The sequence below is a fragment of the Pleurodeles waltl genome, chromosome 2_1 (genome assembly GCF_031143425.1).
Source record: "Pleurodeles waltl isolate 20211129_DDA chromosome 2_1, aPleWal1.hap1.20221129, whole genome shotgun sequence".
NCBI classification, from domain to species: Eukaryota; Metazoa; Chordata; class Amphibia; order Caudata; family Salamandridae; genus Pleurodeles; species Pleurodeles waltl.
The window spans coordinates 87,689,035-87,711,923 of NC_090438.1; the positions used below are offsets into that span (position 1 = coordinate 87,689,035).

The 22,889-nt window shown below is 47.8% G+C and overlaps 1 protein-coding gene across 2 annotated transcripts in view; it reads left to right on the forward strand.

Moving 5' to 3' along the window:
- LOC138261443 (rho GTPase-activating protein 20-like) overlaps positions 1-22,889 on the forward strand; it is a 306,296-nt gene that overhangs the window by 176,655 nt on the left and 106,752 nt on the right. Inside the window, exons 4-5 of one of the 2 annotated variants that reach the window (XM_069210394.1) lie at positions 1,686-1,835; positions 22,594-22,635. In XM_069210394.1, coding sequence (XP_069066495.1) covers positions 1,686-1,835; positions 22,594-22,635 — 192 coding nt within the window. Of the gene's footprint in view, positions 1-1,685; positions 1,836-22,593; positions 22,636-22,889 lie in introns of those variants that run through there. The other variant, XM_069210402.1, reaches the window with a different exon arrangement.

Below are 22,889 nucleotides of genomic sequence, written 5' to 3' on the forward strand. Positions count from 1 at the left end.
TCCTGCCAGTATTTTTGTGATTTATTTTGGATGAAGTATTGACAAGAGATATTGGCAAACCATTTTCATACTAAAAGCATGGGAGGATTAACCAAAGCAGTGCTGTTCAAATGCTATCAAGTGATGCCAAAACATTATTTGTCTAAACATTATGGTCCTCATTATAACATTGGCGGCAAATGCTGCCTAACGCCACGGCGACGGATGCCAATATACCGTCGCCGTGGCTACCGACCGTCCACCAAATTATGACCGAAGCCGTAATTCCGCCAGAAGGCTGGTGGAATGGCGGCGGACAGCAGTAAGGTGGCGCTGCTGCCAGCAGCAGCGCCACACCAGCAGAATGCCGCCGACCGCATCATGAGCCATAATACGGCCTGCCGGTGTTTTGCTGGCGGACGTTGCTGCTGGCAGCAGTGCCATGACCTGTCTCCTGCCAGAGTACCCCCTGCTTGTCGGGTTCTTTGACAGGAGAGTGGGGTGGGGTTGGGGATGTTGTGTGCGTGTGTGGGTGTGGGTGTGACTGTGTTTGAATGTGTGCATGTGTGTGTAATGCATGTGTGCATGAATGGTGCATGTTGTGTTATGTGATTGCGTGTGTGCCTGGATGTATGTTAGTGAGTGTTGCTGCGCATGTGTATGAATGTGTGCATGAGTGAGTGAATGTGGGTATGCGTGTGTGTATGGGTGTGTATGTATGTGCGTTTATGTGTGTACATGTGGGGGGGGTCGGGAGGAGGAAGGTGAGGGGGGCGGAGGAGACCCCGATCAGTGCCAGGGAATCACTGATAGTGCCTACCACCATGGTTTTCGTGGCGGTACAGAAACCACGGAAACCATGGCGGTGAGCGGGGTCAAAATGCCATGGGCGGTCTAGTGACGGCGGTCGTTACCTCCGTGGTGGTCAGTGTGTTAACTTGACAGTGTCATAATAGTGTCAGTATGTACCGCCAGCCTGTTGGCGGTACTACCGCCTCTATTACACCAACCGCTGGGGTCGTAATGACCCCCTATGTGCATGAGAAAAAATTGGGGGTGCACAATGTTGAAGGGCAATTAATAGCTTTTAATACCAACCACCATCCCAGCAATAAGGCGATTAATGCCCACCTCCGAAGCCTCACAGCATTTCAAAAATACATTACTATTGACTGCATCATGTACCTTCCCTGAAACCTAGAATGTAGGCAAACAAAAATAGTTCCAATGCTCTAAGCATTGTCAATGGTTGAATCAGTCTCCCCATGCTAAAGAGGGTGCTAACGTGCTAAAGAACATCTTGCCACAATTGTAAGAGGCTGGTTTCTGATTGTTCTTAGCACTGTATTTCAAAATATCAAGCAAAAAAAGTGGTACAAAAATATCATAGCCAAAATAGCGCCTACCAAAACATTCTGGACTTAATTATACATAGATATGTTAAGATTTACTATTTTTAACTCCACGCCTACCTACCTGTGGAGAGGTGGGCTGACAACCTTCCCCTTTCCTATATCTGAAGGAAATCATCAGCCATATGAAAGAGTTGCCAGTGAATTGACAAATGACCAAAACATGTCTTGTTTCTTGTGTTGAGCCCACTAGGACCAAGAGTTGCCTGGCACTATAGTCTTTGGGCCATTTTAAGGGAGTGATAAAGGAGGATTCAAACCTCTCTAAGCATAGCTTTTAATTTTACACCACAGGTCCTCGAGCAGCTTGAAGTTGAAGAAACGGGTCCGCCTCTGTGAGGTGTGGATTGGTTCCTGTCTCCACCAAATCACGAACAAGAGAGTGAGCACTGATCATTCATTTGTCATTGGCTGGCCGACCACAAACTACGCTGTCACCTTCAGGTATGTCTTCTATGAGGAGAGCATTCTAGATGCAAGATTGGGAATTTGTACAGCATGATTCATTTGTAACAGATTGGACTTGAAAATTGAAAAGTCCGATGCACAAAGTCAATTGAACTCATAATGTATTTTCATGAGTGCCCGTATCAGGACTTACAGCTGCTAGACAATCTCAAAAGGGACCTGTCAATTTAAAATCCATTTGCTTGCACTTTATATTACCCCACAAACAATCTTGTGCAGGTGTAAACTCCACCCAGGGAGTAGAGATTGGGAATATCAAGGTCTGAATAGCCTTGAGAGTTTGTAAACAAAAACATAATTTCTTTTTTATCCATTTACAAACGTATCTGTAAGCCTTTCTCAACGGGCCTTGCAGTGGTGAGCAGGTTTCCCTCTGGGTATCCCTTGGCCCACGTTTGCTAACATCGTCCTTGAAGCAGGCCTATAATCTAGAGGGTGAGATGCCCAACTCAAACAATCGAACACTTCCAAGAAATAAAGAACATCAAGCTCCACCCAAGTTTAGTTTAAAAAGTAAAATATTGCATTAAGATTATCCACCAAAATCAAAATAGACTCAGGGACAGTCATTCGTCAGTAAAAACTGCCCCAAGAGAAGCTAAGGCCCAGATTTACAAAGATTTTGCGCCTTCCATCACGTTTTTGATGCAGCCCCGATGGAAAATCCTTTCTGATGGATACAACTACCTGTGGATTCCTCACCTAATGAATACTCCCATGGCGCCAGCATTCGACGGAAATCTTCTTACTAGTCTCTGCACGTCGACGAGGACGTCACTCTAGCCCACGCGACGCCGTCTGACGTCATACAGGCAATAAGAGGTCCTCGACGACGTGCGGACGTCAGTTCCCTTTTTTCCGTGCATTCGAAACGGTTATCTTCGAGGGAGCAACTGTTACTTTTTTGGTTACAGTGTATTTTTGCTGCGTAGTCTTTCGCTGTGGTAATAATGTCGCAGAGAAAGTCTGGATTTAAGCCTTGTCGTGAGTGTGGAGGCAAGATGTCGGTGACGGATCCTCATTCCGATTGCCTTTGGTGTTTGAGCTCCGACCACAACGTCTCGACTTGTGATTCATGCCAGCACATGAATCCAAAGGCCCTCAAGGAACGTGAGGCGAAGCTGTTTATGGCTAAATCGAAGGAGAAGCATCACAAGAAGTCTTCTTCTCCAAGACATCGGCGTCATCGAGACTCCCGGCGCCGTAGAGAATCTCGGCGTCATTCGAAGGAGACTCGTTCCAGGTCTTCGGATCGGCGCCGAAGGACATGGGAGATCAGTCCCACGGTTACGCCGCATCCTTCGACGCCGTTGCCCTCTCCGGCGTCTCCGACTTCACCTGGACAGGCGTCGGTGATTGAGGTATTGGAGCCTCAGGTGTTTTCTCCGGCGCAGACGCCGAGGCCGGCGTCGGGGTCGCCTCCGAGACAGGCACCTCAGTATCCGGCTTTTCCCACCCCTGGAGCCGATAGTTCCGCATTCTTGAATGCGATGTATGCCATCTTCCAACAGATGGCTCCAGGGGGTGCTCCGGCTGGGCCTTTGGCCTTTTCTTTGGGTGATCCTGCGCCTCTTCGGCCGGCACCCTTTATGCCCTTTCTCCCTTTTGGGAACGTGGGCTCGGCGCCAGTGTCGGTGCCGGTGGCCGCTCCGGTGGCTTCAGAAGGATTGGCCCCGGGGATTTCCATCCCGTCGACGTCGAAGTCGGGATTTCGGCCTGTGACTCCGGTGGGTCCATCTGCTTCAGCTGCTCTTTTGTCGGCGCCGAAGTTACCTGTGGCGCCGGACGCGGCGTCGGTGGCTTCTGAAGATCGGCGCCGATCTTCGACTTCGGCGGAGGCATTGTCGACTCCGCGTATTGAACAGCGACTTCATTCCAGGAGACGTGCTCTCCGTGTATTAGAAGAGCAGGAGTACCAACGAGCCCTGGAGGAAGGAGAGCTAGAGGACTCGGGTGATGGGCTGCGTGGACTGGAGTCGCCAGTGGGCTGGACACTTCCCCTGAGTGGGATCTTTCGTCCCCGGGGGAATATACTGAGGAGGCTGCTTCCTTTCATGCAGTGGTACGGAAGGCAGCTAGTTTTTTGGACCTGCCTTTGCCAGTGGTGGAGGCTAAACAAAACCTTTTAACAGAGGTGCTACATCCGGCCTCAGCTGCGGCGGAGCCTCTGTTGCCATTTAATGACGCTCTGCTGGATCCGGTGATAGAGGTGTTGAAGAGGCCGGCATCTTCCCCAGCAGTTCACAGAGCCGTGGCCAGGAGGTATTGGGCGGCTCCGACTGACCCTGGGTTTCTATCTAGGCACCCTACGCCGGAGAGCTTGGTGGTGCAGGCCTCCTGTTCATCCAAGTCAGCGCCTGGTTCTTTCCCGACGGTGCCTGGGGACAAAGATTCAAAGAAGCTAGAGGCGCAGTCGAAGAAATTTTTTTCGTCCTGCAGTCTGGCGTTAAAAGCCACCAATGCAACCTGTATCCTGGGGAGGTATATTCATGCTCTGATGGATGACATTTCCTCATCGTTTACAGAGCTTCCCCAGGGTCTTTTGGATCTTGTCTCAAATGCCCAGGCTGCTGCGACCCAGATTATTCAGACGGGACTGGATACCACCGACTCGGTAGCCAGAGCAATGGGCACAACTGTGGTGGCAAGGAGACAGGCCACTCGGGCTTTTCTGCAGATGTACAGTCCACATTGTTGGATCTCCCGTTTGATGGGGACAAACTGTTTGGAGCCAAGGCTGATTCGGCCTTGGAACGTTTTAAGGAAAGCAGGGCCACGGCTAAGTCGTTAGGGCTCCAAGCTCCTTCTTCCACGGCCTCTTCCAGATTTTTCAGGAGGTTTCGTGGATTTGGGCGTGGCTCTTCCTCCTCTTCCTTTCGGGGAAGATATCAGCAACCTGCCTCTTCCCATCCCTATAGATCTTTCAGGGGGAGAGGTAGGGTCCGCACCAGAGGAGCCTCTCAGCAGCACTCTGCCTCTTCCTCATCCTCTGGCGGGGTGCAGCAGGGGAAGCAGCCTTAGGCTTCCACCATTTCCCACTCACTCCTCTCCTGTAGGGGGAAGATTACAGCATTTTCTCACCAAATGGAAGACTGTTACAACGGACACTTGGGTTCTCAGTATTGTGGGAAAAGGCTACACCCTTCCCTTTCGGGAGTTCCCGCCCCTCATCCCGCCCCGCCCTTCTTATTGTTCAGAAGAACACCTCCTGTTGCTAGAACAGGAGGTACAAGCCCTCCTTTCCAAGGGCGCAGTGGAGTTGGTCCCAGAGCAGGAAAGGGGTCGAGGATGTTACTCAAGGTATTTCCTGATTCCCAAGAAGGATGGTCGTTTGAGACCAATTCTGGACCTGAGGATCTTGAATTGGTTCCTCAAGCAGGAAAAATTCAAGATGCTGACCCTAGCACAGGTGCTTTTGGCGTTGAACAAGGAAGACTGGATGGTGTCTGTCGACTTGCAGGATGCTTACTTTCATATCCCGATACTCAAGTCACACAGGAAGTATCTCCGGTTTGTGGTGGGATCGCAACACTATCAGTTTGCGGTCCTTCCGTTTGGTCTTACTTCAGCACCTCGAGTCTTCACGAAGGTGATGTCGGTGGTTGCGGCAGAACTCAGAAGGAAGGGGATAGCAGTATTCCCTTACTTGGACGACTGGTTGATCAAAGCCAAGTCCCCGGAGCTTGTGTCGCATCATCTGCAGTCAACAACCCAGTTGTTGTTCGACCTGGGTTTTTCGGTGAACGAGCCCAAATCTCACCTAGAGCCCTCTCAGCGCCTCCTGTTCATAGGGGCAGTACTGGATACAACATTGGGTCGGGCCTTTCCTCCGCCTCAGCGGATTCAAGATATTCAGGATTTGGTTCCAATGTTTCGAAATGGAGCGGTAGTTCCAGTCCTCAAGGTCCTTCGTCTGCTCGGTCTGTTTGCCTCCTGCATTCTGTTGGTCACGCATGCTCGCTGGCACATGAGGGCTCTTCAGTGGTGCCTCCGAAGGCAGTGGTCTCAACACAAAGGGGATCTAGAGAGTACTGTCAAGATCTCCAGAGATGCTGCTGTGGATTTGAAGTGGTGGATTGCAAGCAACAATCTTTCACAAGGAAAGCCGTTCCAGCAGTCGCCACCAGTGGCCACAGTCATAACGGATGCTTCCACTCTAGGGTGGGGAGCTCATCTGGGGGATCTGGAGATCAAAGGTCTTTGGTCTCCAGAGGAACAGATGTTTCACATCAATCTGTTAGAGTTACGGGCTGTACGTCTGGCTCTCAAGGCCTTCCTCCCTTCCCTTCGTGGTCAGTCGGTACAGGTCCTAACGGACAATAATACCACGATGTGGTACATAAACAAGCAGGGAGGAGTGGGGTCGTACCTTCTCTGCAGAGAAGCTCTTCGACTATGGTCCTGGGCAAAGGACCATCAGATTTGCTTGATAGCAAACCATCTGGCCGGAGTCTTGAACGTGCGTGCGGACAGTCTCAGTCGCCAATTCTCGGCAGACCACGAGTGGCGTCTCCATCCAGATCAAGTCCGTTTAATCTTCCAGAGGTGGGGGTTTCCTCGGGTAGATCTGTTTGCCACTCGAGAGAACGCGCATTGTCCGTTATTCTGCAGCCTCCAGTATCCGATGCAGGGAGCGTTGGGGGACGCGTTTCAAATAACCTGGTGCGGCCAGTTGCTTTACGCGTTTCCTCCCATACCCTTGATTCCTCGAGTATTGAGGAAGATTCGCCAGGACCGGGCTCTAGTCATCCTAATAGCTCCGGATTGGCCAAGGAGGTTATGGTACTCCGACCTTCTCCAACTCTCAATGTGCCCTCCGCTCCGTCTCCCTTTCAGGGCAGACCTCCTCTCGCAGTCGCAGGGGCAGGTTCTACACCCCAACCTCCACAGTCTGCACCTACATGCCTGGAGATTGAACGGGGCAACCGGAGTTCCTTCTCTCTCCCGCCTGATGTAGTGGATGTTATATTTGCGGCCAGGCGACACTCCACTAAATCTATCTACGCTAATAGATGGTCTAAATTTGTTGCGTGGTGTGGAGAGAGGCAGATTGATCCTTTGCATGCTCATCTATCGGACGTTTTGTCTTTTGCTCTGTCTCTAGCGCAGAAAGGTTGTGCAGTGGCTACCATTAAGGGTTATTTATCGGCCTTGTCAGCCTTCATATGTCTTCCAGACCAACCATCTTTATTTAAATCCCCTATTGTTATCAGATTCCTGAAAGGTCTTCTAAATAAATATCCTCCAAAGCCATTCGTTATGCCGCAATGGGATTTGTCCTTGGTCCTGACTTTCCTTATGGGGTCCCCTTTTGAACCTATGCATTCTTGCCCCTTAAGGTATTTGGTTTTAAAAACAGTCTTCCTGATAGCTATAACATCAGCAAGGAGAGTGAGTGAGTTGCAGGCCTTATCAGTAAAGCCCCCTTATACAACTTTTTATGGGGATAAGGTGGTGTTGAGGACCAAGGCTGCTTTCCTCCCGAAGGTTGTTTCACCCTTCCATTTGGCTCAGGCAATTACTTTGTCCACGTTCTATCCTCCGCCTCATCCTTCCAAAGAGGAAGAAAGACTGCACCGTCTGGACCCAAAGAGAGCGTTGAGCTTCTTTATTGATAGAACAAAGGATTTCAGGCTGGAGGATCAGCTGTTTATTGGATACGTGGGCAAGAGGAGAGGAAAGGCAGTCCACAAGAGAACACTATCCAGGTGGGTTGTTCTTTGCATTAAAATCTATTACTCTTTGGCAAAGAAGGATCCTCCTGAGGGCATTAGAGCTCATTCCACCAGAGCTAAGTCGGCCACTTCGGCCTTGGCCAGGGGTGTTCCTGTGGTCGACATCTGCAAGGCCGCAACTTGGTCGTCCCTTCACACTTTTGCAAAACATTACTGTTTGGATTCTGAGGTTAGAAGAGACGGCCATTTTGCACGGTCAGTGCTGCAGGATTTCTTGGTTTGACCATTTAGGCACCCACTGCCGGGCGTGGTACTGCTTTGGGACTCTATTCATTAGGTGAGGAATCCACAGGTAGTTGTATCCATCAGAAGAACGAGTTACTTACCTTCGGTAACGACTTTTCTGGTGGATACATTAGCTACCTGTGGATTCCTCACGGTCCCACCCGCCTCTCCGTTGCCTTTCTGGTCTTACCAAGTAATCCTTGAGTGCGCTCCTCTTGGTCTTTGAGGGTGCAATAGATGTTGTATATAATATATTTATATATATGTATATATGTATATATCTTTGTGTATATACTTGATGTGTGTATATATTTTAAAAAGAGAGAGTTATATATATATATATATAAAAGATTTACAGTTATTCATGCAATGTTGTGTATTTTTACAATATAATGGGATGTTGCCTTGCTCTTTCATTGCATTGCCTGGTTGTTCTCATGCACGTAAAAAATGATTGGTACTGACGTCCGCACGTCGTCGAGGACCTCTTATTGCCTGTATGACGTCAGACGGCGTCGCGTGGGCTAGAGTGACGTCCTCGTCGACGTGCAGAGACTAGTAAGAAGATTTCCGTCGAATGCTGGCGCCATGGGAGTATTCATTAGGTGAGGAATCCACAGGTAGCTAATGTATCCACCAGAAAAGTCGTTACCGAAGGTAAGTAACTCGTTCTTTTGGCATTTACAAAGTGACACAAATGTTGATTTGCATGTCTTTGTCATGTTACTTTGCATCGGACAGGCATTCCATGGGTGATGCCTGGCCGTTTTGGGCACCCGCCCATGGATTTTAGTGCAAACCCATATTTGCAAAGACATATCGATATGGGTTAGCGCCAAAATGGCGCACCAGTCTGAGGATGGCGCAACAAGGACAAATATCTTTGTTTCTTCTTATTATTTCCTATTTGCACGAGTGCTGCATTGTGCAGGGCACATACGAAGATGAAATGGGATAGTAGACCTTCCTTCACAAAAACTATCCTGACCACACTGCAGACATCCTTGCACTGTGGCGCTAGGGTGCTTATGTTAGCGCTTGTCAGCCCAAAGTGCTCCAGTGCAGGGAGAGAGCTTAACAGCAATATTTATTTGAAGATGTGCTGCAGCTCTTGTCTCTCCAGGTGACACGATGCAGTGCAGGTACTTTGCTTGCTGCGCTTTGTTGTGCCACTTCTTTCTAAATATGCTTCTAAGTGCACAGCAAGGTTACTGAATTATAAAAGAGTTGCTTTCAATCATGGGTGAACCTGGCTTCAAATAGACATAGCGATGAGCTGTGATGGAGCCAGTCTCAGAAATGGTGAAGCTTCAATGGATGAAGAAAGTGGGAAGGTTGTGTGAGGAGTCAGGGGGAGCTGATATGAAGTCAGGCAGTGTCTAGGAAGTTGACTGCAGGGCGTTTACCAGACCTTTTGAATCCATTGACCCGCAATGAGCATCAGATAGCGGCTCTTTGAATCACTGTCTGTCCTCCTGTCTTCCAAAACCAAGGACAGTGTGAGCTGCCTCAAGGCGGGTACTTACATAAATACTCAGGGCCGGACTGGCCATAGCGGGCATCGTGCGTTTTCCCAGGAGACTAGAAGGGTGGGGGCCGGTTTTGTGACTGGGGGCCGGTTTTGCAGAGGTGCTGAAATAACGGCCTCCAGTTACAAAAGCGCCAGAAATCTCCCACTTGCACCAACCCCCCACTCAAACCCCCCACTCCCTGACCCGGGGGCTGGTCCGACAAAATTGCCAGGGCTGCATTGGGTTCCCACACCGGCCCTGTAAATACTCCTTTGCCCACTCCTTCCATCGTTTGTTACCCTTGATGGCCCATTTCATGGAGGGACCAGCCGGTCACCTGTATTTACATTCAGGTATTACTTGGCTTACAGAAGGCATACATGTCAATTCACTTTGTCTAACTTGGTAAACATACTGTCAGATTATGCATCTCTCATACATGTCCTTTGGAAAAATCTATCACAGTCAGGTCTCAAAGTTCAGCACCATACACGGAAGCATTTCCACAAGTGGGGAGGATAATTCTGAGAATAATTCTGTGCACCGTGCTTTTAGGAAGGCGGATAACAAGCCATTTTGCATGGTGAGAACAACTGTATTTTGAACATAACTGATACATTTGCAACCAGCCCATTGGCCCACTTGCAGTGCTACATTTAGGAGTCCTTAGTAGCCTGTCCAGTGCCATCTGCCTGGCCTTTCAAAAGGTACCGGGTTAGTCCTGTGATATAGGGGCTGCTCTGAAGGCAGAGCGTGTGCCATTCATAAGCAGAGAGCATCGCTCTGGGACACGTTTAGGAGGCGCCAAGAACCACACTCCAAAAAATCAGTATCCACTTAAAGTCACACAAACAAAGGGGAGACATGCAACAGGTGCCATACAATGAAAACTCCAGGCAAGTATAACAGCAATATAATGGCTAAAGTACTGCACAAGTAGGCTTCTAGAGGAAGTTCACATTATTTGTATTAAAAGTACATAAAGGAAATTTTGAGGAATTCGCAAATTTTTGCGCATATGGAAAAATTTGGAAGAAAAAACAACAGACTCATTCATACATTAATTCTTTCACTCATACATGCACTCAGAGACTCATGCGCCCACTCACGCACCCAATCAGACACTTATACACCCACTCAGACTCGCACACTGACTTTCAGACCCACTCTAACACTCATGCACCCACTCACAGATCCACTGACAGAGACAGGCCATGTGGCCAACCTGCGCTGCCCACGGTCAAAGGACGTGCATGGCATGGGGTTGGGTGGTTATAAGGACTTGGCTGCAAGGCCTGACTGCAAGCCAGGCCTTGTGACGAATAACATATAGTGATTAAAATTGCTTTACATTAAAAAAACATAGAAATTCACTGAAAAAATAAAGGTTACAGGGATGTTATAGTTAGGTTCTGACTTTACTCATACAAAGCCATAGAAATTCAGCAGTTATAGTTGGAGTTCTTTTAAGTAACTATAACACGTACCCTAAAGTAACTATAACTCCCGCCCTCTCCATGCACTGCTAATTACCCCACAAATTACAGTACTCATGACATCTTTGATGACATCACTGATAATATCAATGTAATATTTGCAGTAAAAAAAATTAGGAAAAAAGCTGTGCATGGTGTGGGTGAATATCTTGCATGGTTGAAGAAAAATCATTTTAAACCCATAGTTTGGCCCTCAAATACCCCTATATCACACTCCTGAGGTCAGGGTACCTCCACCCTGACCCCTTATGCTATTTTTCATTTTCCATTTTCAGCCCCAGGGACCCTCTCTCGTAACATATAATGATTGCTGCAACTTTCTGTTGAGGTTGTGGTCAGCCAATTACAGCACTTCTATTCATGCGTGCATTTGCAAAAATTCACAAATATTCGCGATTCATTCGCAACCTCAGATATACAAATTTGGATTTTCTTTAATTTCTCATAAACTACTAAACGGATGTACATGAAATAAGCGAAAGCTTAATCTGTCAAGTGCAGGCTGAGAAAAGGGGTGGGGGGGCAGAAAAAGTGTGTTTCCCATGTTAATACCTATAGACTCTTTAGACAAGCCTGCAGTCCGAGCCGCTGGATGGAATTACACCAAAAAAGTAGCTTTTGGTCCGCAGATCACCCTTTTTTAATTGGTGTAAATCCATTCAGTAGTTTTCAAAATATTAAAGGGAAAATAACTTTGTATAAACAGGGTCGGGGATCCAGGGAGATCTTCTGCTGAGATCTGATTGGCTGCCAACATTTCAGCAAAGAAATTTGGAAGCCATTTTGGGACTCTGCTTCAGCTGAGTCCCATAAAAAAGTACATTTAAAAAAAAAGAAAAGGAGGTAGGGTATGTATACCCTAGTCTTGTTCCAGGGGACCCCTTGGAATACCCAAAGCTAAAAGCATTTTTTTAAATCACAGAGAAATCAGCAGGTGGATGGCCATGTCCCGAGGGCATTGCGGCCTAATAATAGGTGGGGGAGCACAGGACCCTCCTCCTAGGGCTTTAGTAGCCCCAGGGCCCACCATCTCCCGGGGGCTATATTTAGAAAGAATACGGGGCACCCAGGGGACCATCAATTCCCCAGGGCAACATATTTTATAATTATAAGGGACGTTCCTGTGGACCCCGAACCGGGCTTTTGGGATGCAATCTCCCCGGCGCTATGTATATAATGTATGCAAGAGTGCTGCGCAGCTCTTGCGCCCCGGCGTCCACCACCTCCCCAGGGCAGCATATATAAAAAAATGAAAAGCCCCAGGGACCGCCACCTCCCTGGGGTTACAAAATATTTGACAGAGAGGGTCCGCGCTGAACCCCGGCCCGGGGACCACTACTTCCCCAAGGCAAAATATAAAATATGGAGGGAGTCGGCTCTTGCTACCTCCCAAGATGCCCATCCTCGCGAGGTAGCTGTTTGCTTTTGCTTGTCAGGAGCTGACAGATCCCACCAAGCAAAAGCAAACACTCCGCTTTCAGCAAGTCGGGACTTTAAAAATGCTTAAGTTTGCTGAAAGTGGAGTTTTCCTCTCTTTCCCTGCCCGCTAACATGAATCCCCATGTCCTCCCTGAAGGTGGTCATCCCCGGGACCCGGGGAGGGGTTCTGCGCAGCTCTCCCATCTAGTTTTTTTAATATTGTCCGGGTGGTGGTCCTTGGGCCCCAGGGGGCTCTTGTGCCCCCCTCCCCCCCCTAAGTTTTTTTATTATGTAGCCCTGGGGAGTTGGTGATTCCCTGGGCCCGGGGGGTATGCAAACCCCCCCCATATATTTATTTAATGTTGCCCCAGGGAGGTGGTGGTCCTGAGGCCGAAGGGGGGCTTGAATGGCCACCTAAACATTTTATTAGGTATCCCGTGAGAGGTGTGGTGATCCCAGGGGCCTGTGGGGTCTATGCAGCCTCCTAAATGTATATATTTAGTGTTGCCCCCTTTAAGCTCCAAACCCCTTTGGCCATGCGTGGTGCGGTGTTTGGAGCATAAAAGGGGTTTGTCTGCAGGCCCTGGGACCAACCCCCACCACACACAACCAAAGGCCTTGCGTTGCACGAGGTTGGTGTGGTTATAGGGGGTTGGCTGCAGGGCCTGGACGCAGGTCCTGCGGCCAACCCATCCCCATGCACGGCCAAAGGCCATGCATGGTGTGGGGCTGGGTGGTTACAGGGAGTTGGCAGCAGGGCCAGGCCACAGGCCACAGGCCAGGTACTGCGGCCAACCCCTGTCCCGCATGGCCAAAGGCCATGCCTGGCGTGGGGTTGGGTGGTTATAGGGAGTTGGCAGCAGGCCCTGCGGCCAACCCCTGCTATGTACGGCCGAATGGCGCTGGGTTGGGTGGTTATAGGGGTTTGCAGCCAACCCCTGCCGTGCACAGCCTTCGCCAGTGGTTGAGTTCATTTATAGTAATTAAAATTATTTTATGTAAAAAAAAAAAAACAGAGAAATTCACTTAAAAATCCAAAGGTTACAGGGGCGTTATAGTTAGGTTCTGAATTTACTTGCACAAAACCATAGAAATTCAGCTTTTATAGTTATGGTTACCTCAAGCAACTATAACTCGCACCTTCACCATGCACTGCTAATTACCCTATATATTACATCAGTCATAACATCTTTTATGACATCATTGATAATAGCACCTCAACATGAGCAATAAAATTATTGATGCGAAAACTGAATTTAGGTAATGCTTCTTTCCATACAGTATGTTTCATCATACAACAAACATTCACAAACAAAATAAGCATTGCCAAAGGCAAAACTCAGGAGCTAACAAGAGGCCTAATGGCATTGCTAATGTTTGTTATTATAAGTTATTGAGTGGGTAGGGTGGGGGAGATTGCAGAAAGAGAAAAGTATTATGTTGAGTGGGGACTGCAGAAACATGCAGTGAAATGTGGGGGTGAGGCAGATTTATCAGTTTTATTTTTTATTTGTTTACATAGCTTGAACTCGAACTAAGGGTATTGGAGCTTTACATAAGCACCAGTTACTTTACACAAGGTCAGATTCCTTTTCTTATGCACAGGGAGATTAAGGGGGTCATTATGACCCCAGCGGTGAGTGTTAGTGTGGGGGTATGATCGCCAACAGGCTGGCGGTACATACCGCCACATTATGAGATTGGCAGGTTGGCTGCAGCCAACGTGCCACTTCTCCACTCATACCGCCTTGTATGAGCTGCCGGGCCGGAGATGTGCATTTGCAGCCCGGTGGCCGGCATAGTACCGTCAGCAGCATTATGAGCCGGCCTACCACCATGGTTTTCGTGGCGTTAGCAATGCCATGAAAACCATGGCAGTAAGCCCTACCGGTGACAGCCCGGTAGGCGGCTCCTCCATCACCCCACCCCCATACACTCACCTAACACCCCTCAGCCCACCTCCATCCGTACACCCCTCCACCTCCTCCGATCCTCAGACACCACGCCACCGATCCTCAGACACCCCCCACCACCCTTCACACACGCACACACCCGCAAACACGCACCTCCCATACACCCAATCATTCACACTGGCATACATGCATTCATACACACACTGGCATACCCGCAATCATACACGAATACATCCAGACATGCCACACACATTCTTACAACGATCTCTTACATGCCCACACACACTCACTTCACTATTCCTACATGCATACACTCACACTCATACAACCACGCAAACAACACAACACACGCAGACGCATTTACACAGACAGCCATTCATGCACACACTCAGACTCACACACAACACCCTCTACCCTCCCATCCCCCTCCCCTGTCAGAAACCTGACTTACCTTGGGGGAGGAGGTCTTCCGGCAAGGAACGGGAAGGGGCACTGGTACCGCCAGCAGGGCCCTGCCAGCAGAACACTACCAGGCTGTATTACTTGTCATAATACGGCTGGCGGTGTTCTACTGGCGTGGCGGTGCTGGTGGTAGCAGCGCCAGCTTACCGCCGTCCACCACCATGAACACTGCCGGATTTTTGCCCTTATTGTGGTGGAAGTCAGGCAGTGCTCATAATATGGCGGATGGATGGTAGCCGCAGTGGCGGTATTTTGGCGCCCATCACTGCGGCGGTAGGCGTTTTTTACCGCTGATGTCAAAATGAGGTCCTAAGTGATTTTCCCAGAATCACAGGATGTTGAGAAGACGCCATGGATCAAACCTGGTTCCCCATTTTCAAAATAGGCAGCTCTGACCCTAACACCACGTCCTCTCCCCTGATTTCCCTTCTCCCCAAGTTTAGGGATAAGTGCCACATAAGTAGTGGCCCTGAGTTTGTCTGTACTTGGCTGTGAGTGTCTTCAGTGAGTCCTTACTGAAACTGTTGTCACTGTGTATGTCTTTGAAGCCTTCAGTTCACTACCACCACAAGGTGAGTGTTGGAGAGCACCAGATTGTGAGGGGATGGAGCTAGGCTGTAGAGGATGTCATCGACTTCTTGGTGGTGATGTCCCCTGTGGAATTATCATTTTTTTCACACACAGTGTTTGAAGGGGCAGGTGGAAAATAAACAAGCATTTACAATGCAATGGGTCTCGCATTTGCTCGAGTTAGAGCTATTAGCGTTGTAAACTCCTAACCGGCCTTTTCTTGCCACATAAACTGAAAATTAGAAGTAAAAGAGTTTCACATAAGCGAACCCATTCACAGCGCCACTGCCGCCATAAGCATCAGTGCGAAGAGACAGACAAACTGAAAAAGAAGTTTGCTGGCAGTCAAACTTATCGGTAAAGTGCAATTAGCCATGTAACAGGGGTAATGGCCAAGGCGGGCACAAAACGTCCCCAAGGAGGGACAAACATAAACCATTTACCAATGTCATCAAAGGACTTTTGAATGGCAAGCCCATGAACGAGTGGTAGTGATGGGCGTGAGGTGGGCGTGGTTAAAAGCCCAGATACATACCAACACGTCAGTAAAGCAGCGCTTGCGCGCTGCAATGCTCGACCTAAAAAGGACTGCATTTGAACATGCATTATTATGATCCCTCAAATGATGAACGTGGCTTAATCTCCCAAAGCAATCCTTGTCCCAGTGAAACAGAGCAGGAAGGAGGCCAGATTCCTGCAGTTAGACACTGCAGATGGCATTCTGCAAGGCTACACAGGACTGACATCTTGGAGCTCCCAGAGCTACAGCATTGCTCAAATAGGGAGTAAAGGAGAGGATGAGAGCAGGCCGTGGGATGTCATGGAAGCATGCCAGAAGCCCCTGGCTGAGCTGGGGAGCTCTGGCATCTATCACTGTACATTGGCCAATGGTGAACTCAGATCTGGAGACATGAAGAACTGCCTGACTGGGCGCAGGTGGAGGGCATGTGTTTACATCTCGTGGACACTAGAAGCCTTTGTTCCAGTGCCAATTAACCAAGGGAAACATACATTTTGTTAACTTCAGAGCACGGACCTGTGGGCCTGTGTGGATATGAAGTGGTATGGCCATATGGTAGGCTTTGGTGAACGGAAGAGTGAAGCATGGCCACCGGAAGTGGAGGTAATTAACCCAATAATTTTAAAGTGGAATGTTTATTTCAAAAGTTGGAATGATTATGCTTGCATTTTCCTGTGGTTTTTGGTGGCCAGACTGCTGTGCACCACGATTCCAAGTTTCTGTTCATAAGATGTGAATTCGGGAGTTTCGTCCACTTTAAGTGATAACAAGTATTTAATTAAACGTGTTCATTAATTGGTGGAAATTTTGTGCATGAGTCAAAATGTAGCTGAAAGGATGGATGAGTGATTACATGGATAGAAGAATGATTGAGTCATTGGGTGCAAAGATTGATACATGAACAGATGAGTGACTCTTTATGTCACTGCATATGTTAATGCGTGAGTAATTACATGGAGAGATGGATGAATGAATGAATAAGTATATGGATGGATGAATGGATAATGTAACACGTGTGGGTGGTTTTGTCTAATGTCCCTGTGTGAAGGTGATCATGATGTCCGCCCTTCTTTTTCAAATCTTACTACTGCTGTTTCAGAGCTCATGTCTACTGACTACTTCGCTGCAGAATCCCTAACATTAGGAAGCATTGAGGGCCTTTGCACTTCACAGCGTGCTTTCGGCACCTTTGTAGCTGCAGCGTTACCTGTTTGCAACCCTTTCACCAGAGAGTTGAAAGGTCGTGCACCAGTCGGTGCCGGCGCAGCATCTTTTCCTCCTGGATGCAGTTTGTTAGTGCTCTGAACAGTGTTGCATCACATACTGGGCTGAGCAGACTGCACTCACTTCTTGCGAGTACCAAATCCCTGGTCTCCCCGCATGCAGGACCATGAGGTTTGTTTTACGAGCCCCCAGCAACCATATCGTAATTTGAGTAAAATTCACTGTAAAAATCTGCCACCTCCCTCTCACCTTCAGTAGCTACCAAGACGTTTAACTTGTTTCTTTATTCGTCCATATATGTGCTCCTTGGGCTTCCCGCCATAACATGTTTCAGGAAACTTTGAGTTGCAAACAAAGCATGCACATTAAAGCATGAGACTCGCCCCATCGGTATGGCAATATCTCACGGGGGAGCCTCGGTGTTCTGGTTCACCGGTGATGCACAGCAAGAGGCAGGGATTGAAACAAAGGATGACACAGACAGCACAGCCTCTCTGTACTCAGATTAGCCAACTCCTTGCACCCATATCATCCCTTCCACCATCCTGGAACTGAAGCATCTGTCGGCCTTTAGTTCATTCAAAAGTAACCCTGCAAATTAAAAACCTCCCCCACAATGCTAAATGTCCTAGCTTTCGCATGCAAAAGTTTTAATTCCACAAAGGACGCAGAGGTGAGGATTCTGCTTTCTCTTTCCATTGCTTTATTGATGGTTGCAAGATACAAATAATGTGGAGATACAACTCCCATCCGATCTGCTCACCAGTGATCGGAGCCCACCGCTCCGCTGCAGCATAGTCCACAGCACCGTTTGTTGTCGGCTTTTCTTCCGCGTTTCATTGGTGCTTCATGTCAGTTAGTTACTGCTGCAGCGGGCTGTACTCTGGTTTATTTGGCGTGTGTGCCGCCGACCACACTGAAGGCCTGATTCACAAAGGTTAACTTAACACTTTTGTGGAAGTTCACTATTTTTGGTATGCACAAACTACAGGTTTAATATTACTAATAGTAACTTTACTACTGCGGAGACTGCGCACTCGTGCACATAAAAAGTTAGGCCTGTCCTCTGTTTTAATGTGCAGAGTTCTCCTCCCGACTGTAGTCTCAGCAGTTTTAAAATTAAGATGTCAGTAGCTAACAAAGGCCCCTCACAGCCCCTGCCAGGGGCCCCGCTCACAACACCTGAGTGAGTTGGCGGGAGGGATGCCCCCATCCATTGTCTTTGCAGGGGGTGCTCCAGTTTCCTTACGCCATTGCTATTAGTAAAATTAAACTCGTAAATTGTGAATACCAAAAAAAAGTAGTACATTTACACAGAAATCTAAGTTTACCATTGTGAATCAGGCCCTGAGTATTGCCACAACGTTTTGTTGACATTCAGTTTGTTCCGTTTTCAGAAACGTGCGGAGGCTCTACCGACAGCAAGGCTTCACACTCCCTCCCCGGGCGTGGAGCGCACCAGTGTTGGTCCATCTTCGCTGTTGTTGGCGGTGGCTATTTTCGAATCACACTGGAGTGCACGTGTGCCGGATTGGGGAGTGGATGCAGATCTAGTCATTTCTGACTAGTCAGTGCCCCTGCTACTAGTTTCCGGCTAAAGAGTTTGTAAAATTCTTCAGCAGTCTTTTCCCATGGGATTTGCTGTAATACTCCACCAGATAGGCTGCCCTGTGTGGACTCCCTCCTTAGAGTTCCCTGTGGGACTGCACATAAAAGTGTCTCAGTTGGCATACCCTCTGCACAAAAACTGCCGGCTCAATAAGTGATTTCATTTGGTTTCTGAGTCTTTGGTGTTTCTTTGGTGTTGATGTACCACTTTGCTATTCTAAAGCCAGAGCAAGAGTATTTAAATAATAAATCTAAAACCTAATGAATTAATGCATGCCCACTCAACGCTGGCGGCTGGGCTAGCTGGACTCTGAGGGAAGTAGGTTTGTTACAATTTCTGTAGTGACAACAATAGTCCTACGTTGGAATGGGAGAGTGAGTAGTGACACTCCACGTTGGGCCTTAAGGGGAGAGCATGGGTCATTCTCAGTGTGCAGCACCCCCACCAGGCAGTCTACATGCCGCTCACAGATATGGCAGGCTCACTGGGTAGATTCCAAAGGTAGTAACACTTGGAGTCTTTTGTGCGGGAGCAGTGGTTCCATGCTGGTGGTTCAGCTGTGGCATCCCATATTGGCTTCTGAGGGACGTAAGAATTTCCCCCAGGTGTGGGTAAGTGCCACTTCTACCCTGCCCTGTGCAAGCATTAAGAAGTGTGGCTCCATCATGGTCTTTAAGTGCAATGCATCCCACTTTACAGTTCATGCTTTGCATCCACTCTAGCAAGCGAGTACCTGGAGTCAGTGAGCCGCTCCTCTGGGCTGATCCCACATGTAAGCAGCACTTTATTCAAGCCCAGGCTAAAGGGGGAAGAGGCAAACCACCTAGTGGCTGAAGGGGGTTTCACAAACCGCTTTCTGTAAGATATTTTTACTTTCCTCATGCTCCTGACCAAATTATTTGCTCTAACGAGGCCTGGTCAGGATGATTTTGTCCTTCACCAAGGTTACATAAGCGTAGAACTACAGAAATCTAGTCAAAAGAATAGGATCTTGCTTCTGAGTATTGTCCTCAGGGGGTGCCTTAGGGAGGCTTTTTAGAGAGCTTCTCTCCCAAACAGTCCTGCTTGATGAGAAGTACCACAAGCCAAATGAAGCTCATTGGCCAGGTTAACTGAGTGCATCAACCATCATGGGATGCGAAAGCTAATGGGATTGTGCAACACCTCTATGCAAATCAGAGTAGCTGGCACAGCAGGTCCACTGTTGTTAGAATAATGTAATCAAACACACAAAAATTGATGCCAGCAGTGCTTGCAATAAGTCTAACTACTGGCAATTGCTCAGGGAAGCATTCCAGCACATCATTCTTGTTGTTCCATCCATGCTGCCTCAGTTTGGTCCCAACCATACGCAAATTAGTCTTGACCCTGCTCCAATAGAAACAGTCCTTCCCTAACTGGCAGGCCAGGTTTGCCCTGAACCAGAATACAAGCAATAAAAGACCGGTTTTGCCCTGATGGGGACTCGTCAGTTGCCTGTGGCTTGGTTCTAGTGGCACAGTGAGCACAGCACCCACATCTTGGCATACGCTTGCAACTTAGAGCAGGAGGTCAGACACTCAAAAGGTGATGGGAGGAATGCTTGCAATAAGTCTAACCACTGGCAATCACTCAGGGTAACATTCCAACCCATTGTTCTTTTGCCTACCAGCCACTTCAGTTTGGACCCCGGTATGACCCCTCAGCTTCGGACCAGGACCAGGCCTTCAAAACTGACCTCAAAGCTCTCCTCCTTCAAAGACACTTCCAAATTTAATTCAAGCCCTCTGTTTTCTGAAGGTAGTCCTTCCATTATAGGAAATTCTGTTCTCCATGCCTATAGAAGTGCCTTCCCAGGGTGTTTTTGTGTTTTGAGTGTCTGCCATTTAGTGCAGTATTATACCTCTGCCTGTATTTTGTACTCTTTTGTAACATGCACATGGCACCTTTCCTCTTACAACGTATCATTTGCTACCTCTTATATCTTGTTTGCTTTTGATACATGCACAACGGCCACCACTGCCTCATGTAACGTAACTATTGTTTTAGTGTTTTGAGTGTCTACCATTTATTGCAATTTTATTTTACCTCTACTCGTACTTTATTTGCTCTTGTATCCTGCACACGTCACTTTTTCCTTTCGTAACGTATCGTTTGCTACCTCGTGTATTTTTTTTGCTCTTGATACTTGCACAATTATCACTATTGCCGCATGTAATGTAACGTTTGTTTTTGTAACAGGCTCACTTGTAATTCTTCTCCTCTTGTATCTTTACTTTACTTTGCCTATTGTGAAGCGCTCTGACACCTTCGGGTAAAGTCCGCGCTATATAAAAACACATTTAATAAAAAAAATGGAAGTCTGTCTTGACCCTACTCCAATAGGAAAAGTCTAGCCCAAACTGCCAGGCCAGGTGTGCCCTGAATCGGAACACAAGCAAACCAAGACTGCTTTTGCCCTGATTTGGGCTCGTCAGTTGGGTGTAGCTCAGTTCCAGTGGCACAGTGAGCATGGGTCCCACATCTGGGCAAACCCTTGCAGCTTAGTGCAGTACATCAGACACGCAAAAGGTGATGGGAGGAATGCTTGCAATAAGCCTAACCTCCAGCAAGCGCTCAGGGTAGCATTCCAACCCATCGTACCTTTGCCCACAATGCCACCTCAATTGGACTAAACCATATGCAAATCAGTCTTGACCCTTCTCTGATAGGAACAGTCCAGCCTGAACTGCCAGGCCAGGTCCACCTTGAACCGGAACCCAAGCAACCCAAGTCTGGTTTAGTCCTGATTGGGGCTCGTCAGTCGGGTGTTGCTTAGTTCAGTGGCACAGTTATTATGGAACCTACCACCGATGTCTGGGATACCCTTGCAACGTAGGGCGGTACATCAAACACACAAAAGGAGATGGGAGGAATGTTTGCAATAAGTTTCACCACTGGAATTAGCTTAGGGTAGCGTTCCAACCCATTACTCTAATGATGACTGGGATGCAGTCCCAAGTAATTACCAGTGGCTGAGAAAAATGTATTCATTCCCTCTGTCAATTTTTTTGTATAGTAAAATTAAAATGACATCAGACAGACTTCCTAGGTTTTTGGTGTTTAGAGCCTAATCCAATACAATAATGATTCCCTGTTTGGCGCTATGGTATGGTGTGGTGTGGTGTTTTGTGGTCTGGTCTGGTCGGGTCCGATCTTTCCAGCTCTTGTGTGTCATGTCTTTTTATACTAAATATTTTGTTATACAATTTCACTTCATGTCATATTATACTATATTATAACGTGGTAAGATATGGTGTGGTATCGTATGGTATGACGTAACATGTAATTAATAATCGCAGATTGACAGATTTACTAACACTAATTGATTTGTTTTCTCACTCACTGAACACTTTGTGAATGGGTCCCATAGTTACTTGGGCATGGGTTGGCTGTTGGAGAGAATGGTCGCCCTCAAAACATTATAGACGAGTATGGAGGGACTGAACATGTAAAATGTATGATGCACGTAAAGAGCACGTTGTGTTTTAAAGATAATTTCCCAAGGAGGATACAGCTCCAAGGAAACCCTCCCAACTATGCCGACAGCGGAAGTACTGTGTTAGCTCTAGAACTGAACTGATATAATCATATCTTTCAAATGAAATTTAAAAGAAATATATTAATAAAAACGGATTACTTCTGGACTTTAATCTCCTAAACCTGGGGCACATCAGTCTAGTGTCACTAATAATAACAGGCGCTCACGGCTTTCACTGAGCTGCAGGCTCGAGCGGGAATTAGCCTGAAGAGGAAAATATCCTAAGGTCATTTGAAAAAAATGTTATTTCCACATTGTGGCCTTATCGAAAATGTGTTGGCCTCCAAGACAGGAAGCACGGTTTGGGCACGAGTTTTTCACTCTTTCATTTTTTTGTTTGTCTGGGGGGGCGATAGAACAGCAGGAAATAACCGTGCTTTTGTTCTGGTCTGGAGGAAGGAACCCTGAGAAGCTCTAAATATAAGCGGAGGCTGGTAGAGAGGCACGCGGCCTGACTCATTCGTTCCTCTTTGTTTCTTCTCTCTTCATAGCTCCCCCGAAGCCAAGGAGAAATGGCAGTCCACATTGCAATGGTGAGCCTTTCAGTCATTCCCTCTGCATGCTCATTGACTTCGTAGTCTGTGTCTCGGTAATTGTTCAGTCTTGCCTTGTGAAGCAAATCTTTATGCAGGATCTCACACAGCTGCAGCCCTTCTCCTCAGTCGAAGGTTGTAAAGTATGTTTACTACTGTGTTCAAGGCATTGTTGAGGATGTGCAAGAGATGAAACTACTCACCGGAACTTCTCAACTCTCGGAAGGATACAGAATGTAAGCCTCAGGACAGCC